The 25,625-nt window shown below is 48.6% G+C and overlaps 2 protein-coding genes and 2 gene segments (V, D, J or C); all 4 read left to right on the top strand.

The window, feature by feature from the left end:
* The first annotated feature begins 4,236 nt into the window (after positions 1–4,236).
* LOC143822540 (phosphatidylethanolamine-binding protein 1-like) lies at positions 4,237–9,561 on the top strand. Its single transcript, XM_077307805.1, has 4 exons — positions 4,237–4,461; positions 6,165–6,274; positions 7,344–7,444; positions 9,115–9,561. Exons 1-4 carry the CDS (start codon positions 4,327–4,329, stop codon positions 9,330–9,332), a joined length of 564 nt encoding a protein of 187 aa, XP_077163920.1. The 5' UTR covers positions 4,237–4,326; the 3' UTR covers positions 9,333–9,561.
* Positions 9,562–11,254: 1,693 nt separating this feature from the next.
* CHCHD10 (coiled-coil-helix-coiled-coil-helix domain containing 10) lies at positions 11,255–17,842 on the top strand. Its single transcript, XM_077307806.1, has 4 exons — positions 11,255–11,468; positions 13,472–13,691; positions 16,873–17,023; positions 17,563–17,842. Exons 1-4 carry the CDS (start codon positions 11,422–11,424, stop codon positions 17,580–17,582), a joined length of 438 nt encoding a protein of 145 aa, XP_077163921.1. The 5' UTR covers positions 11,255–11,421; the 3' UTR covers positions 17,583–17,842.
* A 4,042-nt stretch (positions 17,843–21,884) lies between these two features.
* LOC143822997 (immunoglobulin lambda variable 8-61-like) lies at positions 21,885–22,685 on the top strand. The segment is given in 2 exon segments: positions 21,885–21,949; positions 22,228–22,685. Coding segments are annotated over 2 exon segments (366 nt in total).
* A 1,994-nt stretch (positions 22,686–24,679) lies between these two features.
* Positions 24,680–25,167, top strand: LOC143823040 (immunoglobulin lambda variable 1-47-like). The segment is given in 2 exon segments: positions 24,680–24,722; positions 24,863–25,167. Coding segments are annotated over 2 exon segments (348 nt in total).
* The last annotated feature ends 458 nt before the right edge of the window (positions 25,168–25,625 follow it).

Below are 25,625 nucleotides of genomic sequence, written 5' to 3'. Positions count from 1 at the left end.
TCAGGGGGTATAACAAAAACCCTGAGCTACAACTCTCTCTCTTTTTACCTCATGGCTGTCACCATTTTAAACTTATAATAATAATTAGATTTATTACCTGCTGCTTCCAGCAAAGCCGTCTCACGGCGGGTTACATAATATTTATTTTTTATTTATTTTATTTATTCAGATTTTTATACCGCCCTTCCATACGGCTCTAGGCGGTTTTACATACAATGTCATGAGGTAATTTCATGGAATATCACAACAAATATGACAATCATAACATAATAGTAAACCGCCACATAAAATACATAGTATTATAATCCCCCCATTAAAATATTTCTCAACGGGAAAAAAAAACCTGTCCTCCCTCCCAAGCAACGATTAGCTCACTCTCTGTTCTCTCCTAACTGGGCTCTTTTAGCCTCTGAGAAGGAAAGAGCACCTCCTTTATAAACAAGAAAAGGCCATTGAATCTCATAAAGAGGAGCTTCTTGGTTTTCACAGCACCTCATAAGAAGAGTTCAGTTGTGCTCGATGCACATGAGGCTCACCGCTTTAGAGCAGCCCTCTCATCCACCTTTCCAACCCCCTTTTTAGGCCCGTCTCCTTGCAAACTGGAGCTCCATCAGTGGTTTTTTGGCTTCTCTCCCTCCCCCCCCATTCCCCAACCCCACTTCTCCTGTCTATGTGTGCAGGATCCTGGGCCAAGGGTGTGTGCATGAATCAGCACCGAATAATCCAAAGCTGATGGAATTAGGTAACCGGAAGCGGAGATGTGTTATTGAGTTGATTCACTTACTTGGAATGTTTTATATACCCCGTGTTTCTCCTGATGTAATTGTAGCCAGCATTCCAGCTGAGCAATATCTATACATATAAGGATCACCATCTCTTGGAATCATTAAAACACAATCCATTAAATCAGCCAAAACAAAGAAGCTATAACCCTGCTGCAGTTTCCCTGATCCAAAATTCCAAAACAGCATGGATTCTCCCCTGTTGTTAGCTGCCCTGAGGCTTTTGTAAGAGAGGGGTAACCTATCAATCCAATCAATCAATCAATCAGTAATAACTGCTTTGTAGGGCCATTTCAGGCCAAGAACATGGCTCAAAGGGGCCAAGTATAACCTGGCCTATCAATTGTGCTATAGCTCTCTGCATGGCTGGTATTTTAAGGGGAGAAAACCCATTAGGAGCTCTGTGTACATCATCCCTACCATTATATTTGCTCCACTGAGCATACAGAAGCTTCGATGGGGGCACTAAAATGTGAAGAATGACCCTTCCAGCAACTCACCACTAAGAATGTGGACAAAGATTGTCCATGTGTTAAAAACAAGGAGTACAAGGGAGTAACAGAGAGGGGGAGTTCTATTTCTGCTTCTTTTGCCCTAGCCAGCTTGGTGTAATGGTTAGGAGCACCATCTTCTAATCTGGTGAGCCAGGTTTGATTCCCCGCTCCCCCACATGCAGCCAACTGGGTGACCTTGGGCTCACCACAGCACTGAGAAAGCTGTTCTGACTGAGCAGTGATCTCAGGGCTATCTCACCCTCACCCACCTCACAGGGTGTCTGTTGTGGGGAAAGGAAAGGGAAGGTGACTGTAAACTGCTTTGAGACTCCTTTGGGTAGAGAAAAGCAGCATATAAGAACCAACTCTTCTTCTTCCTCAAGTGACTTACCAAAGATGGGTACTATGAAACAGTAATGGGAGCATATAAAGTATATGGTGTGCATGGCAGCTTGGCTTGCTTTAAGTTTAAACCAGGCTTTCTCAAACAGGGTTTTGTGAAACCTTGGGGTATCTTGATAGCTATGGAAGGGTTTCCCGAATGGTTGTGAGTTAATTCATTTTAATATATATATTTAAATTTGTTAAACATTTATTGAGTGATATGACCAAATATGGTCATGTCAATGCACTCATGTCTCTGAAAATGACCAGTGATGGTCCTGGAGTTGTGAGAAGGGGAGGGGCCCTGGGTGGGCGTGTCCACAGCTCTGCTTCCCAACCCTATTCTGCACGATTGTGTCACTTCTGGGGTTTCTCGAAGCTTGAAGAATGTTCCAGGGGTTTCTCAACCATTAAAGTTGAGAAAAGCCATTACATTATTAATAACAATGACTTTATCTTTATCAGCCTCCCTCCCCAGCTGACTCAGTGTAACAACAAAAAATATACAAATCATTAACTGACATGAATAAAACAGTTATTATACACTTTACGCTAGAATATATTATTAAAACATTGCATCCATGTCCCCAGGTCTGCATTTGGTTTCACTTTCTTGGTGTCCTTCAATGGCGCACCAGCTTCTCATAATCACCTGGCTCTGTGTGGTGAGGTCGGTAACACCCTGACATGTGAGTTATGAAATAGCTGCAGGGAGAAAGTATGTGCAAATGTGGGGAAAGTTATTCTTCAACCCTGAACGTTGATGGATAAACCCTTGCAAAACTTGCAGAACTTAAGCTGAAGTTGCCACAAGGTGGCACACTTCCAGGCAGTTAAAGGTAAAGGTATCCCCTGTGCAAGCACCGGGTCATGTCTGACCCTTGGGGTGGCGCCCTCTAGCGTTTTCATGGCAGACTCAATACGGGGTGGTTTGCCAGTGCCTTCCCCAGTCATTACCGTTTACCCCCCAGCAAGCAAGCTGGGTCCTCATTTTACCGACCTCGGAAGGATGGAAGGTTGAGTCAACCTTGAGCCGGCTGCTGGGATCGAACTCCCAACCTCATGGGCAGACAGCTTCAGACAGCATGTCGCTGCCTTACCACTCTGCGCCACAAGAGGCTCTTCTCCAGGCAGTTATACAAAGGCATAGCTGCAATTTTTAAGGAGGTTGTAGAAGGTCTCACCTGGAGGTTGCTTAGGAGTCTTGGGACCTTTAAGAATCCCAAATATGCACAGATGAAGATCTTCTGCCACTTTAGAACGTGGAGACGTGCATTAGTGTAGTTGCTTGGTGATGCACCAATCAGATGCACATCTTTATGCAAAAGCCAGAATGTTTTATTGTATCTTAGGCAATGTCCACGTAGTAGATCTTAGAGCACCGGACTATGATCTAGATTTGAGTACAAACTTTGCCATGAAAGCTCTCTGTGTGACCTTGTGCCGGTCATTCTCAGCCTACACTATCTCACAGGGTTGGTGTGAGGAGCAAAATGGAAGAGAGAAGAATGCTGTTATAAGCCACTTTGGATGCCCATTGGTGAGAGAAGCAGGGTATAAATATATAAGTAAATAATAAATGAAAGCATTCAATATCGAGAGGGTTATTAGGGGGCTTCCTATATTACTGTCCACTGTTTGTTTGCAAGAATTGATTTAAAGGTATGCTAACGCCCACTTGAAGCAGTTCAAAAATGGCAACAGTGCCAAAACATGGAATGGAAGGCTGACATTTCACGGTACCTTAACGTTCATTTTCAACACATACTTGAGGGTGGATTTGGACTGAGACAGTGGTGCTAGGTTAGGACTCAAGCATTCATGTGATCTGTGGGGCATGGGAAGGACACTTTCCGGTGATCTTTGCTGAACGTGCATTGTCATGGCTATGAAAACGTGATACAGCCTATTTTTATTGTTTCAGATATAAAATAGCACTAGTTGCTTTCCTGACCCATGAGCCCCTATGGATAAATGAGGGAGACTAAGCTACAGGTACAGACCGCACCTGGGTAAGTTATGCTCTAGCCATGACCAGGAGAGCTTAACACTCCCTTCTGAATTGCTAACAGCCCTGGTAGAGAGAAACGCAGGTAATCTAAGAGGTAACTTCCAAAGGCCCCCATTTTGAAGTATTTCTCAGATTGCCTGCTTAGGCAGCATGATGTTGGCAGGGGCTCATAACTGTAACCCACTGAGACCTAGAGAGCCACAGTGTGGCCACCCCTATGCCTAGAAGAATTAGGAGGCAGGTGGTGGTCATCCAGTGGTATGGTGGCTCTCCAGATGTCCATGGACTACAATGATGTCGGCAGGGCCTCATGGTAACTGTAGCCCATTGAGATCTAGAGGGCTATAGTGTGGCCACTCCTATACCTAGAGGTCGCAGGATGTTCTTATGCAGTGCTACGGTCATTCCCCAAAAGCGCACCAGAGCGGGGAGCCTTAACTGCGCTGCCTGCAGACTTCAGTCTCCAACTAGCCTTGCAGGGCCTTAGGCCCGCCCCCTTCCCTCCCTCCCGAGCCAATAAGAGCGGAGCGGAGCGGGGCCACGTGCGCGGGGCGGCTGTCACTCACCCGTGGCGAGGTTCCTGCGGTGCGGGCTCGGGCTGGCGGGGGCGCGCGCGCTGTTGGGGGGGCTCGCGGCGCGGCGGTGTCTTGCAACGATGGCGGCGGACCTGAGCGCATGGGGCGGCCCGCTGAGCCTCACGGAGGTGGACGAGAAGCCGGCCAAGCCCCTGCGGGTTCGCTACGGGGGCCTGGAGATCGACGAGCTGGGCAAAGTCTTCACTCCCACCCAGGTAAGGGGAGCAGAGGCGGTGGAGCGCGCGCGCGCGCGCGCGGCCTCGCGTTGCAAAAGGCCATCCCCGGGCCGGCCCGTTTCCTTTTGCACGCTGCAATGCAACGGGGAGAGGGATGCAATGGGGGATAAGGCTCCCCGGGGCTTCGGCTTAGTGCATTAGGAGCAATGCAACGCCCGACATGATCCAGTTCCAAAAGCGGCCTGCGGAGCGCGTTTGCAGACCTCCTCTCCTCCTCTTCCCGTTGCAAGGGGAGCAAGCCGCGCAGGCCCGTCCGATGCAAGGCTAGCGCTCGACGAATGCAAAGAGCGCTTCTCCGTTTGCGGGCGAGTAATGGAAGCGCGCGCGTTTGGGACCGGAGCAAAGGGGGTTGTGGCTTAGACAAGACGGCTGGCGGCCTGGTTGGCGCTTCTCTCTCTTTGCGCGCTGCCGAGTGGTGCCTGACGGCCTCGAAGGAAAGCGATGCCTTCGCCAAGGCTCTGGGGAATAGGGAGATCCTTTGCAAAACGCAGACAGCAGGCCGCCTTGGCGCGTCGCGGAGCTCTTTGTCCCGTTGCAGGGAGCAGCTGTCCAACGTCGTAACGCCAACAGTGCCTCGTCCTTCTTGGCCTAATCCAGGGGTAGTCAACTGTGGTCCTCCAGATGTCAATGGACTACAATTCCCATGAGCCCCTGCCAGCATGGACACGTGGAGGACCACAGGATGACTACCCCTAATCCACGGCTGGTTCCCGGTTTTGCCCCCTCCCCAATGTCCATCAGGACCCCCACTCATCCCTTCTTTCCATAATCACAGAATCTTAGAGTTGGAAGGGATCTCCAGGGTCATCTAGTCCAAACCCCTGTGCAATGCAGGAACTCACAAGTACCCGCCTACTCACAGGAACCCCATTTTCATGCTCAAATGATCCCCACCACCACAAAAAGTCTCCAGAATCCAGCCTGGCCCGGCGGGAATTCCCCTACCATCCCACAGTGGCGACCAGCAATTCCCTGGGTATGCAAGGAAGGGCCTTGAAGAGTGCTGCTGTAGTGAATTTAAACTGCTTATGTGTTGGGGAAAGCGCATTAACTTCCCTGGGATGTGGGTCTGAGGAAGCGCATTCAAGAGCTGGATCTAGACATAGTGGGGAGAGAATTGCCTGCTAGATGCTTTCCTCCTCTGGCATTAGCCAGTCCTCTGGGAGGGTGGTCTAGAAATTTGATACAATAATGATAATAGAGGTAAAAAAGTAAAAGGTATCCCCTGTGCAAGCACCGAGTCATGTCTGACCCTTGGGGTGACGCCCTCCAGCGTTTTCATGGCAGACTCAATACAGGGTGGTTTGCCATTCCCTTCCCCAGTCATTACCCTTTACCCCCCAGCAAACTGGGTAGTCATTTTAGCGATCTCAGAAGGATGGAAGGCTGAGTCAACCTTGAGCCGGCTGCTGGGATCGAACTCCCAGCCTCATGGTCAGAGCTTCAGACAGCATGTTGACTGCCTTACCACCCTGCGCCATAAGAGGCTCGATAATAGAGACAGAGTGATGATGGGAAACTTCATCTACTGCTTTTCTGCTGCTAAAGCTACAGGTGCCTTTTGGGGAGATAAGACTGACAACTCAGCTGCTAGCCTAAAGGGTGATGGCGATTGTTCCCAGGGAGGAAGGTGTCTTCCTTTATTCACCAATGATGGATATCTTCCGACTTCGGTTTGGCAGGTGAAAAATCGACCAACGTCCATTGAGTGGGAGGACTGCAGCGCGGAGAAACTGTATACTTTGGTTCTCACTGACCCTGATGCCCCAAGCAGGAACAACCCCAAATTCAGGTAAGAGGTGTCATTCAGAACGTGTTGACTTGGAAACGTGGGCAATGCCATTGAGATTTTGGGGCAATGCCAGTCCAGTAAGTAAAGAAGCGTAAAATGCAGTTGACAGGGGCGCAAATTAACGGTGCAAATAGATTCTATTCCAGATTTTGGCCTTGTGTCTGAGTAGGTAGGTTAAGCTGGGACAGAATGAATGGCCCAAGGCCCAGTGGTTTAGTGCGGTTTTGAACCCGGCTTCCCTAGGGTCGTTAATCTGTCTAACCACCAGAACACGCTGAACTAGGGTATAATGACTGGCAAAAGCACTTATCTCAGATTCTGGAGAACAAGATGCAAAAGCTAATGTTCTTGAACATCGACTGAGTTCTCGAACATCGACCTTTATATTTTATTTATTTGTTGTCTTTATATTAGGATTTATCCACTGCCACTCCCGAACCCAGCTAGCCCGTGGCGGTTTACAATAAAACAGTAAAACCCCATAAAAACAGCAACAACAGCGGGTAAAACAAATCTATATATCTACCCCTACTGCAGCCTACAATACTGGGCCGCAATAATCCACCATCGTCCTCGGGAGAGGGAGTCATGCCCAGCTGACCGCGGGCAATGCCTCTTCCGGGGCCTATGTAGGAAGGGACCAGATTTCCCTGGCCCGGCCTCAACCAAATGCCTGACGGAATTTGGATTCAGTTCCCCATTCTGCTGTAGAATACCAGGGTGGTCACTCTCAGTTGAACCTGCTGCACAGGGTTGTTACAAGGATTAAATGAATCAAGGAGAAACCCGTATGCATTCTGAGATAGTTAGTGGAAAGATTAGGGGGAGGGACGGCGGAGAATGTGATGCATGTAAATTTGATGGGACCTTTCCATTCTTCTTTACTTTATTGATTCAGCCCTTGGGGGCTTGGAGGGGGGTGGCTCACAACATGATAAACGTACAAAATCTGATTTAGTTGATTAAAATTAGCAAGTAAAACTCAAGAACTGTTTCCAAAATTCCTTGAGGCTGCTACAGAATCTAATCCTGGGAAGCTGAACTTGACCATGTTCCTCTTCCTTTTTAGAGAGTGGCACCATTTCCTGGTGACCAACATGAAGGGCAACGACATCAACAGCGGGCATGTCCTGTCCGACTACGTTGGCTCTGGGCCTCCCAAAGGAACAGGTAGATGACCAGTAGCTGTCTTTTCTCTTGGTTTCCCATTTACAGGCATAAATACTTGCTCTGTGACAGTCGGTTAGTCGATTCCCTGACTTAGGTTCCCAGGAGGTTCCAGGGCTGTTCATGGCTCTGGAGCAGGGGTAGTCAACCTGTGGTCCTCCAGATGTCCATGGACAAATGCTGGCAGGGGCTCATGGGAATTGTAGTCCATGGACATCTGGAGGATCACAGGTTGACTACCCCTGCTCTGGAGGACCAGGAAGAACAACAAAGCGAGACTGTTCTTTGATGACCAGCAGGGGTTTGGGCCTTGGCTTAGTGGAAGATGAGCTACTTTGCATGTTGAAGGTCCTTGGTTCAATCCCTGGCATCTCCAGTTGAAGGGGTCATGGAGATGTTTCTGGAAAGGCCCTTGGCTGAGACATGCAAATCTACTTTGTAACATTATGCTGTTATTCCATCTAGCTGATTATTGGTAGCACCTTTACAGAGCCTTGGACAAGGATGTTCTTGCCCAATATATCTACCTGTAGCTGGATATGTCAGACATTGAGGCTGTGGCTCTATGTTAAAACATCTTGAGAAGGAGTTACAGCTATCATAGCATGTGTATGTTTAAGTTTTGCCATCCAAAAGGTAGGTCAAAATAAGAGTTGAGAGTTCAATTTTTTGTTTGAACTGAATAAAATAAAGTGTCTTTTTTGGGACAGCAACTCTCAATAGGTAGAATTGTTCTGCTGTTTGGGTACTAAGCCAACCCTTAAAACAAAAAATCTAGCGACGGGACCAGACATGGAAGACAGGCGCTGTTGTATCAAGTGGGGCCTAGCGCTGGATGTTGCCGGATGCTGCCACCTCTGCTGCCACCTCTGCTGCCCATCTTCCAAGGCTGCCCCTGCACTCCTGGCGGCTGAGACAGGCCCGAGTTGGTTAATGGGGGGCAGAGGTGGCACAGCGAGTGGGGCTCAGCGTTGGGCCTAGCCAGCCACCATCTCCTGGGGCCCTCTATAGTCATATCAGTTTCAGGGGATGCACCGGTAGATGTGTTTCCACATCAATAAAAATACTGTATTCTTTCATAATGTACGGTCATTAAACACACAACTTATTAATTGCCACCACATTATATACATTTAAATACAAGCAATTGTTGTAAATAGTCTGTATGTACAGTGAAAAAGGAAGTAAGATTATCCCTCTCAGAATGTACAGTATGAAAATTGTTTCAAGACTTTTTTGAAGTTTCCTTGTGGGAAAGAACTGGGTGGTAAGGGGAAGTATTGAATAAACTTCCTAGGACACATTTCCTAGGACACATAGACTCTGTGTTGTAGGGAAGGGAAGGGAAGGGAAGGCGATTGTAAGCCGCTTTGAGATTCCTCCTGGTAGTAAAAAATGGAACATAAAAAACAACCATTCTTTGGGAAAAATTGGGGGGAGAGGGAGAATCTACCTGGGGAGAAAAAAACTTTCTTATGAAGTACCCCCCTCCAAGGAAGGCTTCGCATATATGCTCCACCCCAACTGTCCTGATAATTACAATTAGGGTAGTTCATTCTTTCCGTCCACACAACTCCTGGTGTACAGAGCTGGAGGGGTTTCTTCCTTGCATTGCCAGGCGGATGCATCCCGATTCCTCGCATTTGCTTCTCTCTCTCTCTCTCTACCTGCAGGGCTGCATCGCTATGTCTGGCTGGTCTACGAGCAGCCACAGCAGCTGAACTGCTCCGAACCCATCCTCAGCAACCGGTCCGGGGATAAGCGCGGCAACTTCCAAGTGGCGGCCTTCCGCAAGAAGTACAAGCTGGGTGGCCCCGTGGCCGGCACGTGCTACCAGGCCGAATGGGACGACTACGTGCCAAAACTCTACGAGCAGCTCTCTGGGAAGTAGAGCAGACTGCCCCATTTCCTCGCCCTCTTCCCCTGTCCTGTAGTGTTAAATGAGTTTGCTCGAACAGCAGTAGAGATCCCCAGGCCACCTCTGGGACGGTTGACTTGGTAAAACAATTGTACTGGTTAGTTGTTTATGGGGGCTGCGACTATGGTCAGATTTGTCCCACAGGTTTAACATAGTTGTCCAGCTTGTTGCTATTCAGATTCACAATAAACTCTGAAATGGATATTTGGCTCAATAGTTGCTTTTTTGGCCAGTCTTTTGCAGATGGCGGAACGTAGGCGTGCTGCGTCCTCGTTGTACCCCCTCAACTCTAGACATTTTTAGCTTGCAGTTGGCAACCCTATGCAAAATGGATGGGGGAGAAAAATCTTTGAATCCCAGCCAATCTTAGATGGGAGGGGAAATGGCCAGTCCAGGCATCTTCATGGCTCAAGTGAGGATCTGATCCTGGGCTTCCAATTCAAGTCCACAAATGGCTTTAAAAAACTGTCTATTTAAATAGGTTATTTTAGGGGTATAATGTATGCACATGAATTCACATAGATTACATCGGGGTGACCAAATGTTGGCTTTTTGAATGTCCAAGGACTGCAATTTTCCAGCTGGGGCTCATGGTAATTGTAGCCCAAGGACAGGTATAGAGGCACAGTCTGGCTCCTCCTGGATTAGCTATTTAATTTAAAATATTTTAAACAGCTATTGAGAGTTGGACAGAGCCTCTTGTGGTGTGGAGTGGTAAGGCAGCAGTCTTGCAGTCTAAAAGCTCTGCCCATGAGGCTGGGAGTTCGATCCCAGCAGCCGGCTCAAGGTTGACTCTGCCTTCCATCCTTCCGAGGTCAGTAAAATGAGTACCCAGCTTGCTGGGGGGTAAACGGTAACGACTGGGGAAGGCACTGGCAAACCACCCCGTATTGAGTCTGCCATGAAAACGCTAGAGGGCGTCACCCCAAGGGTCAGACATGACTCGGTGCTTGCACAGGGAATACCATTACCTTTTACCTGAGAGTTGGACAGGAGCAATTAAAGCACACGGCCATACAAAACTACAGGGGAGTCTGAAGTACCATTTCCCTTCTGTCCAGGCCTGTGCAAAATGTTCAGCTTTTATCCTCAATCTGGAAGAAAAGGGATGTGAAAGATCCTAGATTTTGGTCTCTGCATAGATGGCCATACCATGAACACATTTATTTATCTAGTATGTGCCCAGAGCCATAGGGAACAGCAGTATAGAAATCTAAATAAATAAATTATATGCTCCCTTTGTTGCAGCCTACATAGGAGAATATAAAGAGAGACACACTATAAGGTCCTACCTTGAATCAAACCTTGCTGGTTTTAAAGGTGCCACTGGACATTCATTATGACCTCAAAGGAAGCTGCCTTATAATGAATCAGAGCCCTGGTCCATACAAGTCAGTAGCAGCTGTGGTAAATCTGAAGACAGAGATGCCGGGACCTTCTGCATGCTGAGCAGGTGCTCTACCACTGAGCCAGGACCTCCCTAATTGCTAGCAAATTAGCTACCCCTCAAAGAAGGACTCAATGAGGTCTTCCAAAATAAGCCGGGAATCTCGTTTGCAGACAATAAAACCGTGCCGCTAGTACTCTGAGCAGCTGCCACTCAAAGAAGGACTCAGTTATAATCCGGGAATCTCATTTGCGTCCCGCTATAACTTTCCCTTACAAGCAGCGACTCACCCCTCAAAGAAGGACTCAATTAGAGCTTCCAAAATAATCCGGAAATCTCGTTTGCGGACCATGGAGCTGATCCCCTTAGTGCTTCCGGCACCTGTCCACCTTGCGGTCTCTCGAAAGCGTTGGAAGGACAAAATGACTCGCGAGAGGGAGCCGGGCTGCCCGCGCCTGCGCAGACGGACACCGCCTCTCCAACCTATATAGGGGCAAGGACTTCGCGGGCGGCGACTGCGCCTGCCCAGAAGCGGCGTTCTAGAACGCAAGGGACACTTAACCTTCGGGGCACGTGGTTGCCCGCTCTTGACTCCGGCTGCGCTCAAGGAGAGTCGGACGCGCGTGGCGCAGGAGTCGTGGGAACAGAACGCGTGCAGGCAAGACCAGGGTCAGGATGCCCCGCGGGAGCAGGAGCGTGGCGGCGCGGCCGGCCGCGGCTAGGTAGGCGCAAAGCGTCATGTTTTTATTTTATTGTTGCATTTTTATACCGCTTTACCTTATTTTATTTATTTAGATTTTTATACCGCCTCTTCCATACGGCTCTGGGCGGTTTTCAGCGAATTCATAAAAGCAGTACCTGAGAATGCGGGATAACTTTTGACTTCTTGTAACATTTCAACCTTGGGACTTTAAATGCAGAACTCTCATCAGCCGAACTGTGGTAGGAGCCAGGTGGGCGAGATCGCGCTCGCTTCTAACCTGCCCGTTGCTGCGAAAGGCGTATACCTGCGCAGGTGTTTTGTCGGTGGCAGGTGCCCTATTTCTGCCTGCTCTGGAAGTTTCTCCCTCTGGAAGGAGGAAATAAGAGGGGGAAAGAGATGGCTCTCTGTACATGCTCAGGAGCTTAGGCGCTGTTATTAACCACATCAGATAACGCCATGCTGGCTCTGATGGATGAAGCTGAGGAGAAATTCTTGACGATTAAAAGTCTATCTTTCCTTTGGGGAAGTGGTGCCACTGGGATGGGGTGCTGGGAAACCTCTGGAATTGTTTTATTCATTAGATTAATTAATTTTATAGTATTCTAAACACACAAATGTGACATTTTGACTTCTAACTAAACAGATTGATTGCTTCGATTTATATCCCACCACTCACCGTGGACTCGTGGCAGGTTATGCAAAAACAGATTCAGAAAACCAATCACAATCCCTTAATACCATAAAAACACACAAAAAGGCAGCATAATCTACATTCCTCCTTTCTGAGAAGTCTTTAAGGAAGCATCATTTTGGGGTTTTAATATGAATGATCCCCCCCCTTTGGATGTGTTACAATTTTTTTTAAAAAATTAAATAACCCCTTGGGTAAATTGGAAGTTTTCAGGAGTCCTCTGCTTAGGAGTCTTCCTTCACCAAGATTCGGATTGAGGTTTTTTTTGGAAATGGGCATTGACTGCTCACCCATCCGGCTCCATCTTTTTCTGAGCATGTGGATGTTCCCTGTGAAAATCCGGAAATAACTTCCCCCTCAAACGGTGGGCGGCTGTACGTGTTTTTCTCCATGTTCTTGGTGCATCCGAAAACCGGTTAACTTTTCTAGGATGGCACCAAAGTCTTCCTATACCTTTGTGGCGTTCGGAAAGGATTATCTTGGTCAGGGGTAGTCAAACTGCGGCCCTCCAGATGTCCAGCATTCGCTGGCAGGGGCTCCTGGGAATTGTAGTCCATGGACATCTGGAGGGCCGCAGTTTGACTACCCCTGATCTTGGTAGTGAAGCCATTGTTCTTTTCCAAAAACCTTAACAATATGTGGCACCTGTGAATTAGGGATTGAAAGCTCAATAATATCTAGGAACGTGGGACGGGGCAGACTACCAGATCTGGATGTACATGTACTTTGGGCGCATAGCCACTGCTGGCGAACAGAACTGGGCATCTCAAGGTGACCTTGCGGGAGGGTTACCATTCTTGCTAGGGCCCACCTTCGGATTAAAGCGAACGCTTAAGAAAATAAACTCTGGCCTGTGGTTGGCTACAAGTAGAGCAAAGGCTATGTTTACAATCCATACTGCTGAGCAACTACAGTTCATCTAAAAGTGCTGTCAGGTTGCAGCTGAGTTACAGCAACCCCATAGGGCAGGAATTCCCAACTCGGGGTCCCGGAGAGCTCTGGAGGGGACCCACGGCCCTCCCCCTCCTGTCTTAATGGACTTTCCCCACAAGCTAGGGAACTGGCAGCTTTCATTGCTCTTCCTCCTGGATTTGAATAAGTGATCACATGGCTTCTGCACCTGCATGCTTAATCCCACATTAAGATGCCTCCTTCTGTGGGGGGGGGGGGTGGCGGCACAGGGGACAGGCCAAGGCTGTGAAAATGGAAAGGAGGGCATTTGGTTGTGGGGTGGGGTGGGGAGTCCGGGGTTCGATCTGGGTGCAGGGTAAGGATTTCCTCGGTTTGTGTCCGCAGGAAGGTGACTCTGTTTTTCTAACAATTCATTTCAGCCCAGCGCCGTCTCATGCCCACCCCCCGGCTCACCCTCCCCCTTCGGCCGTGGCGGCCCCAGCTCAGCCCCAGCAGCCCGGGTTGATGGCCCAGATGGCCACCACTGCAGCGGGTGTGGCCGTCGGCTCCGCTGTGGGCCACGTGGTGGGTGGCGCTCTCACTGGGGCATTCAGCGGGGGCAGCAGCTCCGAGCCAGCAAAACCAGCCAGCACCACCCAGGTGAGACCGGAGTGAGTCCTTGGTGAATTTTAAGTGGATGGGCGGGTGGAAATGACAGCTCTCCTTTGGAGCACAACTTGGGCTAATTTCTGCTGGTGAATTTGGTTCCTCGAAGAAGAACTGGCTTTTATACTTCTCTTTTCACCACCCAAAGGAATCTCAAAACAGTTTACAAACACCTTTCCCTTCCTCTCCCCACAGCAGACAACCTGGGAGGTAGGTGGGGCTGAGAGGGCTCTGAGAGAACTGTGAATGGCTCAAGGCTACCCAGCTGGTTTGTGGAGGAGTGGGGAATCAAACCTGCTCCTCCAGTTTAGAGTCTGCTGCTCTTAACCACTATGGCACGCTGGCTTTCTTTCTAGGGCTGAAAGCAATAGATGGGAGTGGCCCTTTTATCGCTCCTCTTTCTCCCGCATGGAGTAAAAGCAGCTGAAGGGAAGATGGTATTGAATGGAAGAAGCTTGCTGGAAAAAGATAAAGCAGTCTGTAAGCATGCCTGGCTTTCCAAGGTCATTGGACAGATTCAGGGGGCATGGATCCATCAGTGGTGACTAAAGGGAACCTCCATGTTCAGAGGCAGTCATCCTCTGAGGGCCAGTGCCAGGAGACAATATCCGTGGACGGTCTCAGCCTCTGTAGCCCGTGGTCTGGCCTCTCAGTTACTGTATGAAACTGGGTGGTGGATTAGATGGACCACAGGTGTGATCTGGCAGGGCTCCTCAAGTTTTGAAGCCACTCAGTCTCTTCGTTTTTCCTAATAAGCATCTTAGTGCTGTAGCTGAGAAATAGACCACTTTCTGTTGAGTTCAGCCCATTAGAATCATAGACTGGGAAGGGACCTCCTGGGTCGTCTAGTCCAACCCCCTGCACCATGCAGGACACTCACAGCCCTCTTGCTCACCCACTGTCACCTGCCACCCCCTTGAACCTTCACAGAATCAGCCTCTCCGTCAGATGGCTATCCAGCCTCTGTTTAAAGATTTCCAAAGATGGAGAACCCACCACCTCCCGAGGAAGCCTGTTCCACTGAGGAACCACCCTAACTGTCAGGAACCTCTTCTAGACGTTGAGATGGAATTTCTTTTGCATTAATTTCATCTCTTTGGTTCTCTGGGGCAAGAGAGAACAACTCTGCTCCATCCTCTACATGGCAGCCTTTTAAATACTTGAAGATGGTTCTCAGATCCCCTCTCAGTCGTCTCCTCTCCAGGCTAAACAGACCAGGCTCCCCCAACATGTCCTCATATGTCTTGGTCTCCAAACCCTTCACCCGTCATTGCTCCATCGGACTTATGATCCCCTGTTTGGACTTTGGAACATTGGGTGTACAAAAAAGTCAGCATTCGCTGCTTGAGATTCTTCTTCGTTACAGCCATCAGGGATAGAATCTGTGATCTGCAATCAAAGCAGATGTCCTTCCACTGAACAGCGATCTCTCCCTGTGCTTAATGAGTCATTTGACAGAAGGCAGGAGGTTGTCTCCCCCCCCCCCCGCCCCCATGCCTTTTGGCTTTGTTGACAAGACAAGCTTTTCAATGAACTCTGACCATTTCGTCATAAAGATTGAACTTGTAAGGCTTGGTTTGGTAATGGCACTAAGCCAGGTAGCCCAAAAGGCTATTAAATGCTTCTTTGTTACGACTGGTTCACCAACAAAGCTCTGCCTTTCTGAGCTGAAGGCCTGGGGTGTCATCAACCAGAAAGGAGGCTGGGAGCCTCTCAAGGACTCACATTTTATGGTGATATATAAGTTTCTGGTCTGCATCATTCTGCATCTGATGAAGGGAGTCCCGATCCAGAAACCCTTTGGCTGCCAAGAATCCATGGAGGGGAAGAGTTCTTTCCATGCTGGCTGCTTTTTACAAATCAAAACAAGTCTTGCATCTCCCTGGGATTGTCTTGAGGCCAAACTAGATGATACTGCATCCCCAAGTCTGCCGCTGGGGAATAGTGCTCTTTTAGAGCCTGTCTTTTAATTTTTTGGGAAGGTGGCAGGGCCCCCGTCCTGTTCAGGACCACAGCGCAGGGCATGAAGAGTTTCCATCTCTGTAACACTGCTCCAATTTCAAGAGCCGAAACAACTGCTGTTTTGTAGCATATTGCACAGTGTAAAAATCCAGGCTCTTGAGATGCTGCCACGTTCCCATGTCGGCTTTGGGGCCATTTTATTGTCTATGTTGGTCTCCGGTTTGTCTAAGCAGGCCATCCAAAGGAAGCTGGAAGGAATGGACCAGCAGGCTACTGGTTGCACAATCTCTCTGCCACCTGGTTCCCCGCTGAAACCGTTGCCATGATATGTCAGGAAAAAGGAGTGGCCAATAATATTAAAATACTGGTTTGGATCGATCCAGCCAGCTTCTCCACTGGTTTCAAGAAGGGACGAGAGGCTTGGACCACCAAATAAGCTGGAGTGCTTGATTGCATGGATCAAAGCTATGTGGGGGTTGTGGGTTGCATTAAGGAGGGGAGGGGACAGCCCAAGAGAGGTGAAATTGGCCTCGACCAGGGCCATTGCCTTTTCAGCCCTGGCCCCAGCTTGGTGGAATAAGCTCCCAACGGAGATCAGGGCTCTGTGGGACCTTAGTCAGTTCCACAGGGCCCATAGGACAGAACTGTCCCACTGGGTTTATAGTTGAGGCCCACAGTAACATTCCCCGAACATGCTGTGGTGTTGTTTCATAGAAATTAAACTGAAACTGACCAATGGCGTGAAGATGCATTGTTCACGAGTGTATATAAATGGTTCTCCCCCCCCCCAGGTTTTCTGAGCTCAGTTCTGCCTCTTGTCCCGCCATGTTGATCTCTCTTTTCCGCTGTTCCAGATAGACAAACGCTCTATCTTGATCTACCCAGCAAGGCTGTTGTGTGGATGAAATGGGAGAGGAGCAATGCCGGCCACTTTGGGACCCCCTTGGAGAGAAGGGCTGCTCACATTGCCGCGACCCCAGTGAATGGTCGTTCGTCCCCCAAAGGGGTCCCGACCCCCAGGTTGAGAATCACTGGTGTAGATTGATTTTTTTTAAGTTTTAAATTGTATGGTCATTTTATTGATGACTGAGTGTTTGGAAGGGCCGGCTACAAATAAAAAATGTTGTGGTTTATTATTAGCTAGGTGGATCCAACCCATTTGATGTTCAATTACACCCTGTGCTGATGGTCTCTTCTGCTTGTGTGTCTCTAGGAGGTCAGGCAGCAGCCAGCCTATCAGCAACCCCAGTATGGGCCGTGCCACTACGAGATGAAGCAGTTCCTGGATTGTGCTACCAACCAGAGCGACCTGACCCTGTGCGAGGGCTTCAGCGAGGCTCTGAAGCAATGCAAATATAACAACGGTGAGCATCGCAGCGGGGGAAGCAAGAGGAAGCGGCTTTGTAGCCGATCTTGGTGGAGGTTTGAGAGGCGATGGTGCTGGGCCTGGTGCTCAGCGGGATGTATTCTGAGCAAGCTCCATTGGCCTGAACCGCAGCTGAATGAAAGAGTGTAAATCAGGGGTAGTCAAACTGCGGCCCTCCAGATGTCCATGGACTACAACTCCCATGAGCCCCTGCCAGCAAATGCTGGCAGGGGCTTATAGGAATTGTAGTCCATGGACATCTGGAGGGCCGCAGTTTGACTACCCCTGGTGTAAATGGATGAGTTTGGCCATATTGTTCAGTGCTGTTTAGTGCCTGGCCATGCTTGCCCATCTGTGGTTCTGGGAGGCCAGGTTTTTGTCACAGAGGAAGAGGCTTCTAGACTGGGAAGCAAAGACAACTTTATCCCTAAGAATGTATCCTAAATATCTTGCATTTGCCTGAAGCCCCAGTTCTCAGCCAGTGATCTAGTTTGTGCTGCAAATGAATGACCATTATTTTTTCCCTCTTCTTTGCAGGGGTTTCTTCCCTCCTGTAAAGAGATTCTCCACACTGATGCATCAAAATAACATCCTGGAGAAGATCCGTTGAAACCCAAGAGGACAGGGTGGGCTAGCACGCCGTGGATGAGAAATGCAAAAGGATCCAGTTAAATTGCTAAATCTTTATAGTGCAGTTCTGAGTTTTAAATTTGCCAGCCAAGCTTATCCTGGTTGAGCTCTTACAGTGGAGCTTCTGAGACGTAGCTTGTTGTAGAGGAATGTGCAATAAAGAGAGAGGGTTTATTTTAATTTATAACTTGGCTGATTGTTTCTGTTTTTTAAAATAACTTCTTCCGGATATTTAAAACTAGGAGACATAATTCCTGGCCTTGCATGTTCACCTGAGGAAATGACTGGATAAGTTACTAATTTTGCTTCTTGAGTAGTTCAAAGATCCTACTCTGTGTGGGCAGGGGACAACACGCAAACTCCCCCCTCCCAAAAGAGATGGTTTCTTCTGTCTTTTCACAACTTCTCTCTAGAGAAGGTTTAAATCATTGTTATACAGCAGAATTGGGAAGAACAGACTGTTGGTCTCTGGCTACCTTGTGAAACTGCTAAACGAGGTTTATTCTTGTTTTTAGAAGAAGAGTTGGTTTTTATACCCCACTTTTCACTCCCTGAAGGTGTCGCAAAGCAGCTTACAAATATATTTTCCTTTCTCTCCCCACAACAGACACCCTGTGAGGCAGGTGGGGCTGAGAGAGCTCTAAGATAACTGCTCTGCAAGAACAGCTCTAACAGGACTGTGACTAGCCCAATGTCATTCTGTGTGTGGAGGAGGAATGGGGAATCAAACCCAGTTCTCCAGGTTAGATTCCACAGCTCTTTAACCACTACACATTGGCTGTCTTACACAAACTCAGGATCTTGTAACACACATTAACCTATGTGTTCCTCATACTCATTCCTCTCAATAGCTCGGGGTTGTGTAAATTGTTATCCATACAGCATCCCTGTGAGGGAGGCTAGACTCAGAGAAAGTTAGTAGCTTGTGATCACCCAATTTAGGGCTGTGGAAAGATTTGAATCCTAGCTTCCCTGCCCCTAATCTCACTCTGTGAGACGCTGGTGCTTTCCTGTGATGTTTTAAGTCAGGGGTAGTCCAACTGCAGCCCCCCAGATGTCCATGGACTACAATTCCCATAAGCCCCTGCCAGCGAATAGGAATTGTAGTCCATGGACATCTGGAGGGCTGCAGTTTGACTACCCCTAAATATTTGACTAAATATTCGATTCTGAATGTGCATTTTTGCTTCATGCATTTTATGAGAAAAAACATTGCTAGACCAAGAGGATTCTAGTACAACTAGACATTTAACATGCTAAGCAGGAGTTAGTCCCTGGTTGCTGGAGCATCCAATTACTGTACTCTCAGTTCTGGTAGGAGACAGGAAACCGGATCCAGGTTCTGATCCAGCCATCGTAGACAGAAGGGTAGGAAACTAGATTCACTGAACTTGCCGATGTGATGGCAAAAAGCAAAAGTAAATCCAGTGCTTTTATTGTAAGGGTGTCCCTTCCGAGCCTTTACCTTCATCCAAAAAAGAGCAAATGATTCAGCAACAAGGACGCTTGAAAATCCTCAATATCCTCTAGACACGAAAGGAGGGCAGGAAAGGGAAATGTGATCCGCCCTGCTTGCATGACTCAGGAGGTGGCCCGAATGTGTTATTTTAGACCTTGGCAGGTTGCGTAATCAGCTGAAGGTCAGCCACATGAGGTTAAGCTTGTGGGTGTTCCCAAGGAGCCGGGTGATGAGTTTAGTGACAGTCTGGCTCAGGGTGCTGAAGATGGATGCAGGGAGCTCGTTGGCGATGTCGTTTACCCAGGTGTGCGGGTCTCAGAAACGACTGTAATTGGAGAGAGAGACCCTTTATGAACACCTTGGGCTTACTATTCATTCATTCTTATTTTCTATTTTTTATTCTTCTATTTCTATTTTTTATTTTTTTTTTATTTTTTATTTATTCTTTAGTTAGTCAGTCATTTGATATTTATACCACCCTTCCCTATGGCTCAGGGCGGTTTACATATAACATCACGGGGGGGGGGGGAATACCTGGAATGAATTAACATATAACATAGTCAAATACAACAACAATAATCTTATCAGTGTTTCTAAATAAATAAAGATTGGTCAGTGGTCAAAGGAAATCAGGCCGGCAACAGGGTGGTTAGATGCGATCAAAATGGACACCGGCCAGAACATTATGCAACGAAGAGAAGTGGGACATAAAGCACGGCATGCTAGGGACCTTCTCCCCCGTATCAGAGGTTCTGATCAGGTATTCTGGCAACAGCTGAGGCAGAGGATCCCCAAGATCTGGAGTCCACTGAGTGGCTAACATTTCTTGCTGTGGTTAATTCAGCGGCCAGCAGGTGTCACTGTTGCCTCATGTTTGCTTTTTTATCACAGAAAAGAGGCAGAAATAGTTGTAACGGGTCGCTTCCCAGACCAGCCCAATCTGACGTTAAGTGGGATCAGAATTCGGGTGGCTGATGGGGAGCTCCTCCAGGTTGCGATGTGGGGGCAGGCGATGGCACGCCGTCTCTGAACATCTCTTGCCTCGGAAACCCTGTGGGGGTTGCAATAAGTTGGCTGTGACTTCACCGCAACAGAGCCAAACGAAACACACCGGTGGGAGAAGTTGGTTATGATGGTTTAGCCAGCCCTAAGGGGAGAATGTGTTGGGTGATAATTGGTGCTCACGATTTTGTGTGAATAGAGCAACGAGTGCAGTATGGCCGAAGTTTACTCTGAAAAGTCTGGGTTGCCAAATGTGTGTACTGCGGCTGGAAAACATGCTCCTCCTTGATTCTGTGGGGGGTGGCGCATGGGTATTATCTGGCAGAGCAATTTTCTTGATTAATTTCCAACATGGTGTCATGGTTCAGAGCAGCAGCTTCTAATCTGGCTAGCCAAGGTTTGATTCCCTGCTCCTCTGCAGGCAGACAGCTGGGTGACCTTGGGCCAGTCACAGTCCTGATAGTGCTGTTCTCACAGAGCAGTCCTGTCAGAGCTCTCCCAACCTCATCTCCCTCACAGGGCGTCTGTTGCTGGGAGAGGAAAGGGAAGGTGAATGTAAGCTGCTTTGAGACTCCTTCAGGCAGTGAAAAGCAGAGCATAAAAACCAACTGTTCTAATTCTTCATAACAATGAAACCCCTGTGGTTTAACAGAGATTCTGGGTTCTTATTTCACTAAGCATGCTTATTTCACACAGCCAGCTGGGTGACCTTGGGCTCTGTAGCCTAAATTTGCCAGATCTGACCCAGCAGTTCTATCAGAGCTCTCTCATCCCCACCTAACCCACAGGATGTCTGTTGTGTGGGGAGAGGAAGGGACGATAATGGGCAGTGAAAAGAGGGGTATAAAAACCAACTCTTCTTCTTCATAACAATGGAATCCCCAGAGTTTAACAAAGATATTTGGTTCTTATTTCACTTAGCACGCTAAGTCACTCAGCTCTTATACCCAGAATGGTCCTTTCTTGGTCTTGGAGCTGCCACTGGATGCAAACGTAGTTCTCACATCAGTTGCTAACTTTTGTATTTCTGCACTAAACTGCTGCTACAGGTCCTACTCCCTGCTTTAATCCAATCTCAGCTACACATATCATCCAGATACTTTGTCATCTTGAGTCAACTACCCTTTCCTGGCAACTAAACTGGGCTCCCCCATATGTCATGGTTGAAGAAACTGTTTCGCTGTATCTGAAGAAGTGGGCATGCACACAAAAGCTTATTCCCAGAATTAAACTCGCTTGGTCTTTAAGGCATCGCTGGACTCAAACTTTGTCCTGCTGCTTCAGATCAACACGGTGATCCACCTGATTCTATCTTCATAGGAAATCCAGATGCTGTTGGCCCTAGGGGGCATAAGGAGGTAAGCGGTCCCAGGTTTGGATAAGAAACCACCAAGGAGTCAGGCACTAGCAAAAGTACCTCTAAATATTTCTTCCCTTGAAAACCTCACATGGTCAGCATAGTTCAGCTGAGACTTCAGGGAAAAACAAAGAAACAGACAAGCCAACAAACCTGTCTCGAACTCAGTTTTGTGGGGGAAGGTGTCCCGGGAGGCCTTTAATTCTTCTGGGAAAGAGATCATCCACTTGTTCTTACCACTGACGTCACTATTAAAATCTCAGAGCCTTGATTCAGCAAACCGATAGCCAATGGCCCCGTTGGTGCTCTGAGATCAAGAAAGGGAGAGGAAATCGAGATTTGCATAGGGGCAGCATTTCTTAAGCCCCATGAGAGTTTATATGGCAAGAACAGATCAATACTGGGTTAGCTGACCTGCTCTAAATTTGCAAACATGGCTTTCAGCGTGCTGCTCCTCCTATTGACATCTTGCACGGGTGAGAATTTGGGTCAGCTTTCACCGGTCCGAGCGGCCGATGATACAATTGGCTTGGAACTTGAATTCCGTTTCTGCGTTTTCTCCTTTAGCTGCCTCAGTTTCCCACAGATGGGGGTAGATTACATTCGTGTGCCTTTAGCAAATGAGGGCAGAGGATTTCATGACACGAGAAGAAGCCCTCTTCTGAAATTGCTTTCGCAGTAAGGTGCAGAAGCCTTCCCTGAGGCTACAAATGACCCTTTGAACGTGACGTGGTTTCCCTCCTGTTCATTCTAGGCTTCATCTCAGAGGCAACGCCACTGACTCAAACAAGCGACTATCTGTCGGTGGCCGTGGGGCAGACCACGAGTATCTCTTGTACTCTGCGAGGTGTGGAGTTTATCAGCAGCAACCACCCATCCTGGTACCGACAGAGACCTGGAAATCCTCCGCAATTACTAATATACGAGTCCAACCGAAGATACTCGGGGGTCCCCGACCGCTTCTCTGGAGAGACTTTTGACAACAGGGCAACGTTAACCATCGCCAGGGCCCAAGTAGATGACGAGGGAGATTATTATTGTGCTGTGCACACTGTGCACAGGCCAGTGTGGAAGTGAAACAAAAAAGCAAGGAGAAACAAGAAACGCACCAGGCTGGTGTTAAGTACACAGGTGTAGGAGCGGTAAAGACGTCAACAACTTTAGCAAATGGTCAGTTTTAGGCATGCCCGTTCGGAAATTCTTGATTTCCTGGGGAGAGGAGAACTGAGGAAAGGTTTACCACTGAGAGGTTTACAATGACTCAGCAAACTCTGTGTTGATCTCAGGCAGAAAGGCTGTTAAGATCTCAGGTACAAGAAGCATCGGGAGAAAACTGGAACGCCTGCGGCCAGCAGAAGCCTGGCCAAGCTCCAACGCTGCTCATATATCTTGATAACAGCAATCAGACGGGCATCTCCGACCACTTCTCAGGTTCCTTCTGCCAACGTTGCCGTCTTAACCATCGCCAGAGGATGAGGCTGATTGTCTCTGTTTTTCTTAGGGCAGCTGCAATCAGCACACGATGATGCAACCGCATTAAGTGAGACCAAAGTCTCTGTGGGGCTGACCAGTGGAACTGAGAAAACGTAAAGCAATTACTCGCCCGATTAGAAGTCCGCACTCCTAACCACTATACCGAACTGATCTTCAGCCTTCCTTCTCCCTTCCCTCCCCTAGCGTTGAGGCCCGTCTTCTAAAGTAGACGTTATTTCTGGTCTCAATCATAAGCCTGGGGGGGAATAGGTCAATTTTTCAGGGCCCTGCAGAACTGATTTAGGCCCCTGATCTCTCTTGGGAGCTCATTCCTCCAGGCTGGGTCCAGGTCTGAAAAAGCCCTGGTCCTGCTGAGGGAAACTATCACCAATTTTGGACAGGAGACCCTGAGCAGATGTTGCTCTGAGGATCTCAGTGCTCTTGGGGGAATATAAGAGGAAAGGCAGCCCCACAGATGTGCTGATTCCAGACCGTTTAGGGCTTTAAAGGGTAGAACCAGCACCATGAACCTCATTTGGTCCACCAGTCACTAAGTCTCCTTCATAGTGCAAGAGATATGCATGTGGCTCACAAGGCCAGTCAAGATGGGCATGTGTGTCCGTGGGGGAGAGTCCAGTGCTGCACGCATGTTTATAAAGTCAGCGCATATGCGGCGAGTCAGGGTGAGGCCCACAAGCACCTGTTTCAACTCTGCTTCTTACACATACTTGGCCCTGTTTCTGCAAAAGCATACAAACGGTTCTTCTCATCTACACACCTTGCATGGCTTCCTCCCCAGGGAAAACTGCGTTGCTCTTCACGGGCATTGAACTTAGGCTGAAAATAGTTAAACTGCCCTCTTAACAGCCCGCCGTTAACAGAAAGAGACACGCGTCACTCATGGCGCAAGATGGCAAAATTGTATAGTGGATTCTTGAACAAAATTCTGCTTCCCAGACCAAGAGCATCCATAAACAGCAGTGGCCCATAGAGACTTTAAATGCAGACAGTCTTGCCCAGAGTCCTGAAAAAACACCATTTCTTATTTGTATTAAGCCAGGTTATCGCTGTCCCTTTTGTGTGACGTTTGTGTCACAAGAAAGTCCGTAGGTCTGTGGCCAGCTCTGGAAGGAACCAAGTTCCGTTCCTGCAACAGGGTTGCCAGATCCCTCCCCTGGGGGAACTAGCAGGGGATGGAGTGGGTAGGGTTGCCAGATCCAAGTTTAGGAACTCCCGGAGATTTCAGAATGGGGCCTTGGGAGTACCCGAAACTCAATGGAGTACAATCCCATGCTGTCCAAAGCATGCATTTTCTCCGGAAAAACTGATCTCTGTAGCCTGGAGATGAGCTGTAATTCTGGGGGATCCCCAGGTCCCACCTGGAGGCTGGCATCCCTATCCTGTCATGGGACACTCATGGCACAGAATTGTCCTATTACGTGACTTTCTGCCATGTATTTGCAGCTGAGGTGGGAGAAGCCACGTTGATCTCAGATTTCAAATTAAAAGAAGGACCCGATAACCCAAGATGCTGAGTGGTGAGCTTTTGGCCCTGTAGAGTCCAATCTCTTTCCCATTGGTGGTTTTCTAGCCTGCTCTATGCTAGGGAATGGTCCTTAAGGAGCTCCTCATTTGCATGGAGGGGATGCTGTCTTGGCCTCGGGGGCTTTAAGAGGGAACGGGAGGGTGCCGGTCAGAGATCCCCTGGACCCAGCTCATCACTTTTCACTGCGATGGCTGAGATCTTGCTTCTCCTTACCATCCTGGTCTGTATTGGTAAGCACAATTCCTGCAAAGGATAAAAGGAAAGATATTTGAAGGACACCTAGGAGAACATCATAGTCTCAATGGTCAGCGGTGCCAGCTGGGCATTGCTTTCTTGTGAACTGAATGGATCTCCCTTTGCTTTCTTTCAGGCCCAAGTTCCCAGCAGCTGCAGTCCCTGAAGCCTACGGAGGCGGTATCTCTACGGGAGACCATCACCCTGTCTTGCAGATATAACAGTGGAACCATCACTGATAGCAACTACCCTCTGTGGGTCCAGCAGATTCAGGGGAACACTCCGCGAGCTATTTTACACAACACCAGCAGCAGACCATCTGGCATCCCGGACCGTTTCAGTGGGTCAAGGTCGGGGAACACGATGTCCCTGACGATCTCGCGGGTCCTGGAGGAAGATGAAGCTGATTATTACTGTGTTGCATGGACTGGGAATGCATGACACAGCCACTCATTCAGATGGGGAAGTGAGACAAAAACCCTCATTCGCTGCTTCCCGCCCTCCTTGCGCATGCGGAAGCCGAAATTCGTTCTCAGCCTCCACACAGTAAAAGAGTCCTAACACTTCATGTGGGGGCTTGGCAAGGCCAGTTTTCACCTACAGACAGAACTGAGCTACAAGCAGAGGGAAGCAGGCAGCCCCTTCTGTCTACTTCAGCAGAAGAAAAGTTGGATTTCATACCCTGTGTTTCACGACCCGAAGGAATCTCTTAGCCACTTACAGACACCTTCCTTTCCTCTCCCCACAACAGACACCTTGTGATGTAGGTGGGGCTGAGAGAGCTCTGACAGAACTGCTCTGTGAGAACAGCTCTAACAGGAGCGGGAAATCAAACCCGGCTCTCCAGATCAGAGGCTGCCACTCCTAACCACTACACCAAGCTGAGTTAAGGGGATCAT

Source organism: Paroedura picta, chromosome 13 (assembly GCF_049243985.1).
Source record: "Paroedura picta isolate Pp20150507F chromosome 13, Ppicta_v3.0, whole genome shotgun sequence".
NCBI lineage: Eukaryota > Metazoa > Chordata > Lepidosauria > Squamata > Gekkonidae > Paroedura > Paroedura picta.
This window is presented reverse-complemented; position numbering and strand designations above follow the sequence as displayed.

Bases quoted from the DNA above. Each gene is read 5' to 3' on its own strand.
- CHCHD10 (XM_077307806.1), top strand. From the start codon at position 11,422: ATGCCCCGCGGGAGCAGGAGCGTGGCGGCGCGGCCGGCCGCGGCTAG. The intron at 11,469-13,471 runs GTAGGCGCAAAG...AATTCATTTCAG, and splicing joins GCGCGGCCGGCCGCGGCTAG to CCCAGCGCCGTCTCATGCCC. The intron at 17,024-17,562 runs GTGAGCATCGCA...TCTTCTTTGCAG, and splicing joins GCAATGCAAATATAACAACG to GGGTTTCTTCCCTCCTGTAA.
- LOC143822540 (XM_077307805.1), top strand. From the start codon at position 4,327: ATGGCGGCGGACCTGAGCGCATGGGGCGGCCCGCTGAGCCTCACGGAG. The intron at 4,462-6,164 runs GTAAGGGGAGCA...TCGGTTTGGCAG, and splicing joins AAGTCTTCACTCCCACCCAG to GTGAAAAATCGACCAACGTC. The intron at 6,275-7,343 runs GTAAGAGGTGTC...CTTCCTTTTTAG, and splicing joins AGGAACAACCCCAAATTCAG to AGAGTGGCACCATTTCCTGG.